Source organism: Empidonax traillii, unplaced genomic scaffold (assembly GCF_003031625.1).
Source record: "Empidonax traillii isolate 1590-97213 ecotype Southwest subspecies unplaced genomic scaffold, ASM303162v1 scaffold236:size2090792, whole genome shotgun sequence".
NCBI lineage: Eukaryota > Metazoa > Chordata > Aves > Passeriformes > Tyrannidae > Empidonax > Empidonax traillii.
The window spans coordinates 1,625,744-1,640,780 of record NW_020955429.1 but is presented as its reverse complement, the minus strand read 5'-3'; the positions used below and the strand labels follow the sequence as shown (position 1 = coordinate 1,640,780).

Genomic DNA, 15,037 nt, shown 5'->3' with positions numbered 1-15,037 from the left:
ATTTTTGAACTCAGGGGCCCACGTGGGGCTCAGCTCAGGGGGGCCAAAAAACACCATTCTGTTCATGCCCCAGGTGCCGGGTTATACATCTGGGGGGGTTTTTGTGGGTTACAACCAATTGTATAATTGTATTTATTGTATTATTTTTGCTAAATTGTAATTCTGACTTATAATCTCTTTTGAGTTGGGTTAATTTCTCCTGCCTGTTTGCCTTTAAGCCAGCACAACATCCCTTGGTGTTTATATGCTCTAATTCTCCCCTTTCTCATGTGAACCAATTCTCACAACCTTTCTGCCAAGGTCCCGTTTTTCACGCCTTTCCCAGTTGCTGCTGCACCTCCTCTGAACTCTCTCACAGTGTCTGGGTGGAAAACTTGGCCAGGTTTTTTAACCACATTCTTGAGACCAGGGGTGTTGAGAGGAGCACACCTGGGAGCTCTGCAAAGCAAGACAGCAGAAGGCAGACAGGGACAGCTGCCACGGGGTTGTGTCTCTTGACCTAAAAAATGATCCCTTGTCAGTATGTAAATGCTGCTGGATGTCGTCTCAGCCAGTCCCTTTTGTCAAGGAAAACATGAAGATGACTAAAACTTCTTCACAAAGAGAGATGTAGAGAGTTGTGAGGGCTTGGCTGGTGAATAGGTTGGAAATTGACCTCATCCATTTACAGCTGAGACATCTTCAAAAACTGCACTGGTTTAACCAGAAAAATAAGTGCCATTCCCTTCCCAGTGTGCACAGCAGGATGTGTCTTTCTTTCAGATTTGTGGGATATCTGAAATAGTGCAGTGGAAAACCAAGGGAGTTTTGAATGTTTGCATGGAAAATTTAGCCGTGTCTTTTAGGCCTTTATTATCTGAATAAAGGGGGTTTTATTGTTATTGGAGGAGGGGAGTTAGGGAGATCTGCTCATTTCATTTCATCAAAATAGAGCAAGATCTTCCTCTGAGATAAGACTTTATTCCCATAACAACTCTTGCACAAGAGCCAGACCCCAGCGAGCAAGTTGTGAAAAAAGAAGTGGTAAGAAAAAGCAGGGTTTGGGTGCTGAGAGGCTGAAAGTATCACTGCCCAGCCCACAGTGAGTGACCTGCTCAGCTGGGCATCACTCAGCTACTCTGCTGGGAGACACCTGGGGGTGCTGGTGGGGGTGAACCCCGAGGTCTACTGAAGAGCAGGAGGAAGTGGATGATGCAAAGCAAATGCAGTGACACATTCTGCAGCGCACAAACGGTTACTAACCACTGCACTGCCACTGCATCTGCTCGTGAGCAGCCTGAGGGAGCAGGAGGCTGGAAAAGCAGTTCCACTGCAGGAGAAGAAGTAGTGACATGGATTGTGGACAGGCAGAGAGTTCTGCAAAACCTTCCTCCCTGAAAGCTGGTCTTCATTTTTGGTTTTGATTACTGTTTTTGGGAAGCTAAACTGGCACTAGCCTGCAGAGATCAGATCTAACACATTGACCAGTTAAAGCAAAGCACTTAGAACATTATTCCATAGACCAAATCAGCTGTCTGTGCTTAGACAGTTGATTCAGGTCTTCAGCTCTGGGGTAAGACTAAGCTCTGGCTTGTCCCAGAAACAGTGTGGCAGCAGAACCAAGGCAGTGACCATCCATCCCCCTGTGCTGGGCACTGTTGAGGCCACACCTCAATTCCTCACTCCAAGAAGGATATTGAGGGGCTGGAGGGTGTCCAGGGAAGAGAATGGAGCTGGGGAAGGGTCTGGAGCACCATCATTTTATTTGATGTTCTTCCTGTGCTCCAGTGCTAATTGATGTGTTAAAACATGAGGAGATTTATATAGTTTCAACAGCCTAATACTTTATGTCCGTATTACTTTGGTTTATTTTGCTTTGTTTTGTTTTAGTGATGACTGGGAGGGATGTTATGTAGCATTAACTGATTGAAACATTTCCTTATCTTCTCCAGAACAGAGACAGTAAAAGCAAACTGAATGTTTATTTCATTGTATGAGAATGTGCTTTCTGCTGTAGGAATATCTGAATTCAAACTGAAGCTCTGGCCTTAAAAAGGAAGCATTTCCCAACTTCATATTTTTTGGACTTTTCATGGAAAATTTTGAAAATACTAACTTTGATTTTGAGCTATAAATTGGAGGGGAGGGGGGGAAAAAAGGAGGAAAAATAAAGGAGGGGGAAAAAAGCACAAAGAAACTACACACATACACCAAAAAAAAAAAAAAAAAAAAAAAAAAGGAAAGATTGTGTGAACTCAGACTTCCATGAGCTGACTAGCTCTGCCCACATCTGACATCATCAGCCACTTTTGCCATCTCTCTCTGGACACTTCTTCTGCCAAATCTCTTGCACAGCTTCAGTGCAGGGAGCAGGTTACAGCCTCTGTTGCTCAGAAGTTTCTCTGCTCCTCTATCCCTCACCTAAGTGCGTGACCCATTCTTGTTTTGCTAAGACTTTGAGAATAATTCAGATTGGAAGGAGCCTCTGGAGAACTCCAGTCCAGCTCCCTGATCAAAGCAGGGCCAACTCCAGTGTCAGAAGTGGTTGCTCAGGGTCCTGCCCTGATGAGTTTTGAAAGACTCCAAGGACTTTCCAGAGTTCAACCTCTCTCATTGTGAGAATTTTCCCCTTTTGCTTAATGAGAATTTTCCCAGTTGGAACTCTTGGCAGTTCCCTTGAGTCAGTGCTCCTGGGAGGACCTGATACTGCTTTCCCTGTAGCTTCCATCCAGCCATGAGAGGAGATTTCCCCCCAGGACTTTCTCTTCTCCAGGCTGACCAAGCCTAGCTCCTGCTTCTCATTCTAATTTCATCCTGACCATTCCTTCCCCATTCTCCCCTGTGAGGGTGACAGAGCACCAGATGAGGCCGCCCAGAGAGGTTGTGGAATCTCCTCCTCTGGGAAGATTTAAAACCCACGAAGCCACGGTGCTGTGCAGCATGCCCTGAGTGAACCTGCTCTAGCTGGGGGCTGGACTAGATCATCTCCAGAGGGACATTCCAACCCCAGCCATTCTGTGATTCTGTCATTTGTATTCCAAATTCCTGGTTTAGATGTTCTCATTCCCCTTCTGTTCACCTTGTGCCAGCCCAGCTGCCTGTCCCAAACCTTCTTCTCTTTGGTGAAAATGGAGTTCTCTCCTTCTCTGGTCTTCAGGACCCAGGACTCCCTTCTCCAGTCCATTTTCTGGGGAAGTCAGGAACAGCAAAGAGGAGTCTCTCCTTTAGTCACCTTCCAGAATGTTTCTTCACAGAGTATACTGCTTAGGAACTGGGAAATCATAGAATCCAGAAAGGTTTGGGTTGGAAGGACCTTAAAGATCACCTAGTTTCAGTCCCATGCCATGGGCAGGGACACCTTCTACTATTCCAGGCTGTTCCAAGCCCCATCCAACCTGGCCTGGGACACTTCCAGGGATGGGGCAGCCACAGCTTCTCTGGGCAACCTGTGCCAGGGCCTCCCCACCCTCGCAGGGAAGAGTTTCTTCCTCACAACTAATCTAAACCTCCCCTCTTTTAGTTTAAAATCATTCCCCCTTTCCCTGTCTCTATCCCCCTGTGTAAAAAGCCACTCTCTCTCTTTTACAAGCCCCCATTCAGTACAGAAAAGCTGCAGTCAGGTCTCCCATATGTATGTCTTTGATGCCTCAGCTGCTAGGAATGGACAGGAGGAGGAAATCTGTGGAACTGTCTTGGCTCTGCAGCACAGCAGAGCAGCCACGATCAGCAGCCTGGGAGAAAAGTGGCTCTCACAGTGTTGCAGGACTGTTCCCTTGTAGTTGCCAAAATTTTGTTTAATATCATGTTGCATCAGCCTCCAGATATCTTTGCTTGTCAGAGAATGTTACACAGCTCTCCTCAGGAAGTTCTTCCATGCTTTTCCAGTCTCTTTTTCCTCCAATTGCAGTTGCACTCCATTTCCCTGGTTACTTGGTACTTCTGTTTGTCACCCCTCATGAGCTGAGGTCCTCCTCTGTTTACATTCATCACATACTATTTTGAATAACAGAATTATTTCCCCCTGTTTTCCCTCTCTTTGTGAATTTATTCATATTTTCTTTCCCCCAACCTTCTTATCCCATTTATAATACCAGGACTGGCCAGAGTAGGCTCATATCACTTCTTGGTTGCTTGTGCTGCTGACAGAGAAATCCAAATGAGCCATGCTGCACTTTACTCCTGAGACTTATCCCTCAAGAAAGCTGTTTCTGCTCCCAGGGAAGTCCATGGAAGTCTAATTAGTCCCAGATGTTTAGTAATAACAAGCACTTCCTTTTGGTCGAGCCAAACAAAAGCAGTGTTAAAAACGTTAATTAAGTGGCTCTTGGCTCTGTCATCAGGTTATTAACTAACTCCAGTCATGGCAGCCAAGCTAATCCTGGCTCTCAGGAGGGGACAGAGCCTTGCCATGCTCCTCACAAAAGCTACAACCTCAGTGTGTGGCACATCAGCCCTCAGCTGGGCACAGCTCAGGGGCTGTCACACTGAGGGAAAAGCTCACCATCTTCAGCACTGGGCTTCCAGCTACGCCCTGGGATTGCTGCTGGTGCAAACATTCTGTGAGATGAATGACGTTCTGCTCTGTGGGATCAGGCCCTATTGCTGCTGATGGTTTGTGCCAATTCACAGAAGCACAGAAATCACAGAATGGTTTGGGTTGGAAGGGACCTTAAAGCTCATCCCATTCCAAGCCCCCTGCAGGGACACCTTCCACTAGACCAAGCTGCTCCAAATACCTCCAGCCTGGCCTTGGAAACTTCCAGGGATGGGGCAGCCACAGCTTCTTTGGGCAACCCATGTCAAATTCTTGCCCACATCTCCAGTAGATCTCCTTGTTCTCCATTGGTTGTACTCTAAGACATGGAGCAGCTGTCCCTGCTTTAGGACCAGAAGGTAAAGGTCTAAGATGGAGTCTGAACATCTTGGAAAAATACGAAGACATTTCTTTTCATCTGTGGAGCTTTCCAAGCTGGTGCTTTAATGTATCCACAGCCTTGCACTTTTTCCAAAATTCAAAGGTGTTTTTATTGTACAAAATTTCACAATGAAAATCACCAGCCAGTTTCTTACATAACTGCTTAAAACCTAAAATTTTACACCTTTTTGTAGTGTGTTAATTTTGACATTCACTAGCTGGAAGAAACAGAAATGGAGCAGCAATTTGACTCTGAGTTATCTACCTGGGCAGGTTTCAGTTTGACCTCTGTTTCTCTTCTGTGCCTGAATGCACAGTTCCTGGCATTAACAGGAAATCTGATTTGGCTCCTTTTCAAAGCCATTGAAGCCTGTTGGCAGGTCAGTCTCCCGCTCGCTGTCGTGTTCCCTTCAAAAGGGTGAATTTTCTGTCAGTGCAGGGCATAACATTTGTCAGTGTCAGCAATGCAACAGCTCAGCTGTGTTAAACCCATCCCAGAAATAGGATCTGCATAACATTTCTTGCAGCCCATCCTCTAGACAACAATACATTTTCATGGAAAGACAGTGGACATCTGGTGTGAATAATGGCCCAGGACTATGTTCCCTATGCACTATTTCACACTGGCATCTTCAAAACACCTTTTTGCAGTCTAACCTCCTGTGACCTTTAAAAATAGATATATTATTCTTCTGCACTGAAATGCAACTGCATGCAGTGAGTTCCCAGCAGTTTTCCTTAGAAATACAAACATTTCAGTCCAATGTTAGCTGGTTGAAATTCATTCTCCAGGGTTTTTCTATTTAAATGTGTTCACCCCAGAGATGAATTTCTTCACATTAAACCCAGTTCAATATGTATTGCAGGTGAGGGCCAAATTTTTCCTCTTTGAGTTGAACTGTGGACCTGCAAGACACAGCAAAGTCTCCTTCCAGTCCCTGCAACCCAGACCACCGTGGTGGTGCAATTGAGGGGCACTTCAGAAGCATCTTAAAACCCACAGTTAAAAATCAAAGGTGAGAATTTTACCCTTCATTTCTACACACTGTCGGTGTAGCACCTGATCTTTTCAGTTTTCAAGGCATTTTGTGTTCCCTTTGCTTTAAACTGAGGGCTGAAGTTCTGCCTGCGGAAGCAGAAGAATGAACCCACGCCGATGATGATCACAGATAAAACCAACACAAATGTTAATATAATAAGGAAGTTGATCTTCTTCATATCGTCTTTTTCACAGTCTTCTGGTCTGATGTTCCCAATGTGCATTTCTTCCTGGTACCCGAAGTTCTGGGTGTACTGGCACGTTAAGTGCTCCACGTTGGGTATCTGGACATTTTTGTTCTGGATCATTGATGAAAGCCAGATGTTTCCGCAGCAGTTGAGTGGGTTCCCAGTGAGATACAAGTTTTTAAGTGAATTTTCTAATGCTAAAATATTGCTGTTCTGCAGTGTACTGAACCTGTTGTTCCGTAGGTCCAGAACTTCCAGTGGAGAGTCACTCCCCCACTTCGGCAGCCAATTCAGCTGATTTTCAGAGAGGTTCAAATGTTTAAGGTGACTAAAACAAGGCAAGTCAATGTTTAAATCTATCAGCCTATTACCATGTAAATACAAATATTCCAGAGAATTTTCCAGACCTGATAATGCTTTAAGTTCTATTTTCAGTCCAGGGTTCAGGGAGAGGTCCAAGACAACCAGAGGAGTCTTGTACAAGGTGTATGCTGGGAGGATGTTCAGCATGTTGTCAGCCAGGTACAGGCACTGAAGAGCGGGAGAGTCCACAAATGAGACACAGCCGCTTTCCTCCCCAGCAAGTCTTTGCTTAGCTAATCCTGAGTACATGCTGCAAAGGCTGATATTGTTGCTCTGCAGGTTAAGCAGCCTGAGGCTGGGAAGACTTGAGAAGATGTCAAACTGCAGGGTTTGAAGATAGTTGTTTTGAATGTAGAGCTCAGTCAAATTTGAGAGCACATCAGCATCGAGGAGAAGGTTCTGCAGGACATTGTAGCTCAAGTCCAGGACAGTGAGGGAGGTCAATGCACTGTCATAACTCACTGCAAATGCCTGAAGACAGTTTTTACTGAGATTAAGGGTGTGAAGGGACAACATGGATTCAAAGAACTCATCCGGAATGGATTGGATTTCATTATAACTTAAGTCTAAATATACAAGGTGGGATAAATAAAGAGAACTTTTGTTTCTATTTTGCTTCTGATCAAGAAGATGGAAAGAAGCATTCAGCCATTCATTTTCCATGTAGTCCATTTTATTAGGAGGGGATTCAGCAGTGAGCTGGATTAAATTCTTTGATAAATTCAGAGTTACCAGCTTATTTACCTGAGGGAACACTGGGAAGTGAAGCAGTTTGTTTTCACTCAGATCCAAATATCTTAAGCTATATTCATCATCTGATTTTGTGGTGTGGAAGGTCTCAATGCTGTTCCTGCTAAGGTCAAGTATCTCCAGCTGCCTGAGGTTGAAATCAGAGATGCAAGTAATTGAATTCATTGAGAGATTGAGTCTGGAAAGGTTCACTAGAGACTCAAAAGCACCTTCTTGTATTTCCATGATGATATTACTCTGAAGATCTATCTCCACAAGACTGGGAGATCCCTGAAACATCCTGTGTGATATCACTATAATACTGTTGTCTGCCAGGGAAAGATAGCGCAGTGCTGGAGCCTGCTTGATGAAATACTCAGCCATCCCATTGTACAGGCTGTTGTGGGACAAGTCCAGCACTTCCACCCTGGGTAAGAGTCCAATCCCCTCTGTGCCATTTTGAGCGAGTTCATATAAGTGATTGTGGGCTAAATTTATTTCCAGCAAGCTCTTCATGTGGGCAAAGGCTCCAGGTGTGATGAAGCTTATCTGGTTCGAGCTCAAATCCAGGCACTGCAGGGAAGTGTAAAGTGACAACGACCTTTCAGGGATGCTTTGAATCAGATTTCCAGACAGGTCTATTTTGTTTACATTCAGATGGAGCTCATGAGGGATCTGGTGGAGGTCTTTGTTGTGGCAAAATGCCTGAGAGTTTGCCTGCCACAAAAAGAGAGAGAAGGGGTTGACCAATGAAAAATGTCTCTGCATCAAATGTAAGAAAAATACCACTTAGCATCCAGGCAGATTCTTCACCTGAAACGCTGTTAACATCACTTTTTCTGAGTGTTCAGACAGCAAGAGCAACAATCCTAATTGCTAATCCTGATTAGCTGCTCTGCAGCTAAGGGCACTCCTTTCATTTTAAAGGCACTTCTGACTTAGACCTGGAGAGTTTTATCGGCATGTGACACCTACTAAATGCTCTCCTCTTTCTGCCTTTCTCCTAGACTCCTCTTAATAGTTCCAAGGGAAGGAGTTTTGCTCTGTTCTCTCTGCAATCAAGCACCATTTCCTCACTTTTGTGCTGATGTTGCATTTTCTCACTTTCATCACTGTATTAGAGTTTACAAACTCTACCTGCAATAGCAGTCAACAGCTTCTCTGCTGGCAGCTTGGGTTCCAAAGCAAGGAGGTGCAAAAACATAAAAGGATCCTATAGCACAAAACCTGTCCCTCCTTCATAGTCACATCCCCCAACATTTGATGATGCCTTTCTTTAGCCAGGGCTTAGTTCAGCAAGGCATCTTTAACCAAATAGGGTCCTTCAGCACCTGAAACATTAATTGCAGCTACGACTGAGTCTGTGTCCAGAGCAAAATCTGGAGTGTGTGTTCATAAGGAATATTGGAAACATGAATATGACCATCCTTGCATAAATGTCAAGCTCTATTTTGTTATTAAGGAGAACATACAGCAGCAGGAGGAAGTGGAATGTGAAAGGCTTAGGCAGCATTTAATTTACTGGAGGAAAACTCTTGTTATTAATGTATTTGGGTGTCTGGATCATGTACTGTTTGTAGAAAGATCAGGAAAGAAAAAGAAAGAAAGAAAGAGGAAAAGGAAGAAAGGAAAAAAGAAAGAAAGAGATCTGTTGAACCTTAACTTCTGTGGAGAAGCAGAATCCAAATTCCATGACGCAAAGCTTTTCAGACATTAAACAAACATTAAAACTCAAAAATATTAAATCCCATCTGTTTCATATGAACTTTGAGGAGAATGGAGTGGCAGATCCGTTTAGAAGAAGTGGGACACTAGTCAGCATTTTGTGAATCTCTTTTGCATCATCTGAGTTTTGGAGATCACACAAAAATGTGCCAGAGAAGTGCAAGTCCTCATCCAAACTCTAGATGTACACAAGCTGTTCCACAGTCCTTCCCATGATACATCTTTCCCAAAGATCCCAAGTAAACCGATGATCAAAACCTGAACCCCTTCCTGTTTTCCCTCTGACTCACTCAAATCTTCTCCATTAAAAAAAAAAAATTAGAAAAAAAAGAAGGAAATTTTCTGGCTTCTCCCTGACACTATTTCTTTCCTGCAAAGTCACCACAGACTTGCTCATTTTGACTTCAAATATTCCCATAGGCCAAATAAGAGAGCAGGAAGGCTCTTCCTATTCAGTTGTGGAAGAGGAAGAAGCCAGGAGGATACAAAAATCCAGAGTGAAAAAGCAGAAACTGCTCTGCAGCATGAGGCAGATGCCAGGTTTCTTGTTACACTTCGAGCCAGATCTCAGCAAGTGTTGGGGCACCCCTCACTCCCACTGGGCACCCAGATCTTAGCAAAGCCCTGACGCAGCTCCTGTCGATGCCAACAGGCTGGTCTTCCCTGGAGTCCATGGGGGAGAGGTCAGTCCCACCTCACCAGGTACCTTGCAGGATTTGGTCTTTAATCTACATCCAGGGAACCCTCCCATTTTTCTTTTTAAACTTTTATTTCTTTTCAATTACTATTTTGATCCTCGCTAAATTTCTTATCTTGACTCTTCTGCACCATCTTTGGTGCAAGCTGCATGAATTTCGATCTCGTCAGCAGCAGGAAGCAAAGAGGAAGCGCATCTCAGTGGGATGGAGCAAACAGTGTCTGTTTGGTGTATCTCCCCACCTCTCCTCCCTGAGCCCAATGGGTTGGGAGCCTGAGACTGGAAAAGAGCTTTTTGTCAGTCTCATGTTTTGACTTCACAAACCTGAGCAGTTTGCCCAGGTGCCACAAAGCAGCTGGCCTGGGATAACTGGTTGTGCACTACGTCCCCCCATCACCTCCAGGCAAGGTAAGATAAAATTTCCTTAAATCCCTTCCCTTCTATGAATTGTTTGAAAGCTCCTCCTTTGCCAATTAACAGGAATTAGTAGAATCATCTCTCTTTTGGAGGTAAAACATGATGTAGTTGAAGCCTTGCCTATCCTTGGAAAGCAGTGTGAGTCAGGAAGAACCTCCTGACATTTAAGCTGTGCCTTGCTGTCTCACAAACAGGCATATGTGCCGTAATTTGTGTAATCAGTGCAGCTCATTCCCATGTCAGGAGGCTGGAAGGGACTGCTTACTTCCTACAACCCCTTTTGTGAGACTTCAGCTCACCAACAGAAGCACCAGGAGTGAGTCAGAGAAGAGCACAGGTTTCTGACTCATGCCTCTTCCACAAGACTTGGGATGAAAGTTTCCATTTCGGAGCCTCTGCTATTCCAAAGGTGTCACCACAGGGAAAGTACAACGTAGAGCAGCAAGGTTGTGATGACAAATAACAATGCAGGGCTCTCAATGAAGCCATCAGCTAATCCACCAGCTCCTTCTTTCTTCCAGCTGTGTTTGGACTCCCCCCACCAAATGCCCAGTGAAGAAGGACATCAGCAACGCTGCGCTGCCGATTTGCACCGGATGAACGTCCCGGCCCGACGGCAGCGTGTTTTCTGTCAGGGCTCATTTGATCCCAGCCCAGTTGTGTTGTTGGCTCCACGAAAGCAGTTTACAGTGGAAACAAGCATGTGTTTACTTCTCAGAAGTGAGCCCGGGCTGTGGCCCATCAAGAAATGGGACGGGATGAATCTGCCTGGATTATTGCGTGTCCCGTCCAGCCTCCGTGTGGCTGTGATCCATGGGACCCCAGTGTCATGTTTACAGTGGCTTCATCACTCCTCCCTCTCCAGCCAATGAACTGAGCCACCCAGCCACCTTCCCAAGGTCTTTTTATATATCCTAGGTCTTAATTTCTCTGGAATTCAGGAAGTGCAACAATATGGCAGAGTGGGCAGGAATGGAATGAGTCCCATAAGGGAGATGTGTACAGCTGGCAAATTATTTTTTTTCCCTATTTTGGAAATCCTTGAGGATTTGTGCTGAACAGCTTCAGTGTTCAGGGAAAAAAAATAGTATTTTTAAACAGCCTGGTACAGTCAGAAGCACTTGGGGAGGGAAGGGAGAAAGTTCCCTTGTGAATAACATCTCCAATATTGCACCAGGTGCTTGCAAAAATTCAAGGAGCACATTTTGTACTGGAGCAAGAGGCTTTGTCATTTCTCTTCCCTCCAGCAGGAGTCAGGTACAACTTCCCTGGCAGAAACGCTGTGCCAGGGCAGAGGAGGTCAGTCTCCTGTTATTACAAAAGGGCTGGTATAGATGTATTTCACAGAGGATGCTTTAATTAAAGCACAAAGAATAGCTGATATAATGGAGTTCATTTCGGGTCAAAGTTCTTTCTCTATCTCAGAATCCCTGTCCAGTCTTGGGGAAATCAGGTCAAATTTCTTTTAACCAGCTCCTCCTTACAAAAAAGCTGAGATAATAACCCTTCTTCCCCCTTCCCCTTTTTTGTGTGTAGTCACTACAACAAGGACACAGCCTGAGGACAGGCTGCTAAAACCCCCTAACCCTGCAAATCCCACCTCTGCCATCACAGGGAGCCTGGTCTGGGGGCTTTCCCTTCTCAAAGACTGCAGCTCTTCGTGCAGTGCCTGTAGCAAGGGGGTCCCAACCTCATCCAGGATCTCCAGGGCCCCAAGGAGGGAGACAGCCTTACCATTTCACAGGATGTCCCCCCTGAGGGCTGACAGTTTGAGGTCCCTGTGTTCACCACTGCCAGGAGGAAGATGATGTACAGTTTCATGGTTCTGCAGGTAAAAGTAATTATGGTTAGGTTTCAATGGGACATGTGAAAGCTGGCACCAGCTCACCATCTAACTTGGGGAAGGACACAAGCAGTGCAATAAATTAACCCCTCTCTGAGCACACAGCACTAATGACCCACCTCTGTTCTTCATTCCTGTGCTTACAGGAGTTGGTGCCTCCTACAAGGAGAAAATTAGTTTTACCGTTTGACTATTATTTTGCTGGGATGGAGGGAAAAGAGAAACATTCTGATGATTACAAAGCTTTTCTTAGAGCCCAGAAAGGGAAATCCTTTCTGTGTAGATCCAATGAATTCAGCTGAGGATGTTTTTCACAGCAGGGCACCACTCTGATGGGGACAGCACATGTGCTCTGTGACGTCTTCCCTTATCACACCATCAGAGCAAAACATGGTCCCTTTGCTTTGTAAATAATAACCCTGGTACAACCCAGGCTCTGAACACACTTTGAAATGTCCTAAATTTTAAGTTTATAAAGAAGCTGGGAAACTGATGTATTTGAACACAGAAAATGGGATTTAATGGCTTGCTGTTTAAGGCAGATCTCAGCTCAGTAGTAAGCAAGGATGCTGTCCCTCAAGGTGTTTCTAAGGTGGCTGTTGAATCCTGAAGGATTAGGACATGGGGGTCTCTTACAGCATAAGACCACATGGACTCTGTCCTCATAGAGCCATCATTTAGTTTGGAAAAGCCCTCTGAGACCACTGATTCCAACATTCCGCCAGTGCTGCTAAGCCCACCACTAAACCTGTCCCCAGGTGCCACATCCATGGGGCTGTTAAATCCCTCCAGGGATGGGGACTCCCCCACTGCCCTGGGCAGCTGTGCCAGGGCTGGACAACCGCTGGGGTGAAGAAATTGTTCCTAATACCTAAATTAAATCTCCCCTGGCACAACCTAAAGCTGCCTCCTCTTGACCTGTCATGGTACAGCCCAACCTCCTTGCTCATGGGGGTTCCCTTCCCAGGGTGGTTTCCAGTTCAGCTGTCCAGCTGGGGAGCTCTTCCTGCCGGGCTTTTCTCTGGCCAACCTTTAGAAGCTCTCCAGCAACTCTGAGTGTGACAGAGCCCTGCATTCCCCTCCTCTCCACCCTCTGGGCAGGTCTCAGCAACCCCCCAACCCCTCCCAGTGCAGAGCCCAGGGCTCACAGGACCCCATTCCCTCGGTGACAGAGGGGACTTCTCCTGACACTAATCCCTTCCTGCTGGCACTGATGTCTCTAAGCACAGCTTTCAAAAGCAGTCTGGGAGCAGCAGCAGCAATAACTCAACCTAAAGGAGCCTTCATTGCTCTGAGGTTTTCCCAGAGTTGAAGCAGCCTCATGCTCAGTGCCAGTTGGCTCCCACTGGCAGCTGTGATAGAAATCCCAGGACACATCAGAGCAGGACTGAGCTCTGAACCCTATGCAATTCCACAGCTTTCCATCACAGTACTTCCAAATCACCCAGACCCAGCTGAAAAACACAGGTGGTTTCAGTGAACATCTGTGAACACCCAGGTTTCAGTGAATATCACTCCTAAGGACTATTAGTAAGTGGGTCAAACAATTTCAGCTTCTAGAAAAAGCATGGTACCCAAACCAGATCAGCCTAACAAATGGGAGGGCAAAGGCAGAGAAGAGCAGTGGTTTGCCCCAAGACATGTCTGAAACCATAGAATAATCAGGATTTAATCCCAGTTTTCCCTGTTCCCACTTCAGAACAGTGCTGGCCTCCCTCTCTGTTAATAATATTATCCTGAAACTTCATCGATGTTGCTTGCAGCTAATAACAGCAGCACTTTCCAAATTTTTCCCAAAGGTAATTTTTGTTATTGCTTAGACAATTAACAGAGGCATTCTCCTGTGCCAAGGGAAGTTAAGTACAAGAGAACACACAGAACACAAATCAAACTCCCCGGGCTCTGATCTTTTTTCCACACAAGACTCTTTCCTGTTACGTGAGAGCCTTCAGGGTTAAAAAGAGTGACTATTTCACATTTACCTTGCTTCAAGGGTTTCTTGAATCCCCAAACACCGCTTATCATCCCTTTAAAAAGCATATCCAGCTCTTCAGAACCGATTCAGTCCTGGGACCGATGGAATTACTCCTCAGCTTCGCCTTCACCCATTCAGGACTCCTGGAGGCTCACTCGTTAACTCCAGAACGGAGGCATTTCCAGGGAAATAGCCTTATTTGGGCCAGTGTCTGCTTTAAATTATGCTGCTTGTCTTCCTCTGCACCGTTCCCCGGGCTCTTGCTGGGTCCCAGCCACCGCTGTGCTCCGGACGGAGCCGGCTACTGTGCGACATCCTGAAGCCCTTCCTTGGGGCAGGCGTTGGGAAACAGGGGGATTTTTGCCAGAGGAACTGTTCAGGATCAGGCTGTGGGTTTGCTCAGGGGAATAAGTGACTTATTGGCACTGCCATTGTTCGGCTGCGTGCGGGGCACGGCAGCGTGTTTACTCTGGGGCTTTGTGTCTTACATTCCTGGAGGATTGCAGCCTCCTGAACCTAAATCTCTCCCTGCATCTTTAGGGAAGCAGTGCTTGAGGATTAAATGTTTAAAATTCACGGCTGATAAATATAAAACCCAGAATTTGGAAACCTGCCCTGGAAGAAATACCTCTTTCTCTTCGCGGTCGCCCCACTAACAAGGGTGTGACGGCAGCCTGCCGGCAGGACGCGGGTCCAGCGCTGGCTACAACACACTCGGTGGGTTTTCATGGCACGGGGCAGGAATTAGGGACCTTGATAAAGGCATTTTCAGATGAGCTGCTGAATATTTGACTGCAAGTACGCAGTGCTGAATCTACTGGATCTGCCAGGAAGAATTCCCATTGCAAAGGGGTACTTTTGTCATACAGAAGATGATTTCAAATTGCCTGAGAGCTCAGCTTTTTATTCATTATTTTGTGCTGCCCTCTAGGGCTGGAGTAGCTGCCTAATTGTTGGTTTACTCACTTCCTTTAGCTAATTAAGTCCTGCTTCTGGAAACCCCACCTTTACATAGATTTCCCCGTTGTTTTCTCCGAAAGACACAAGTCTGAGCTGTTGTAAAACACTTTTCCCGTGGCTGAAATAGTACACCAAAGAGCTGGGCTCTTAACGTGTCATTGTTAATGCACCCTGAAATGAGAGGCATAAATCACAGAATCACAGGAT

General features: G+C 45.7%; 1 protein-coding gene across 2 annotated transcripts; it reads right to left on the bottom strand.

The window, feature by feature from the left end:
• Nucleotides 1-3,070: 3,070 nt before the first annotated feature.
• LOC114059660 (transforming growth factor beta activator LRRC32-like) lies at nucleotides 3,071-14,179 on the bottom strand. Of its 2 annotated transcripts, XM_027888344.1 has the most exons (4): nucleotides 13,878-14,179; nucleotides 11,787-11,877; nucleotides 6,081-7,930; nucleotides 3,071-3,250 (listed from the first exon to the last, which is right to left on the bottom strand). In XM_027888344.1, the coding sequence occupies exons 2-4, from the start codon at nucleotides 11,871-11,873 to the stop codon at nucleotides 3,244-3,246; spliced, it is 1,944 nt and encodes a 647-aa protein (XP_027744145.1). In that variant the 5' UTR covers nucleotides 11,874-11,877; nucleotides 13,878-14,179; the 3' UTR covers nucleotides 3,071-3,243. The 2 variants fall into 2 exon arrangements, with proteins under 2 accessions (XP_027744145.1, XP_027744144.1); XM_027888343.1 differs by lacking the exon at nucleotides 3,071-3,250 and having other exon boundaries at nucleotides 4,992-7,930.
• Between the last annotated feature and the right edge of the window lie 858 nt (nucleotides 14,180-15,037).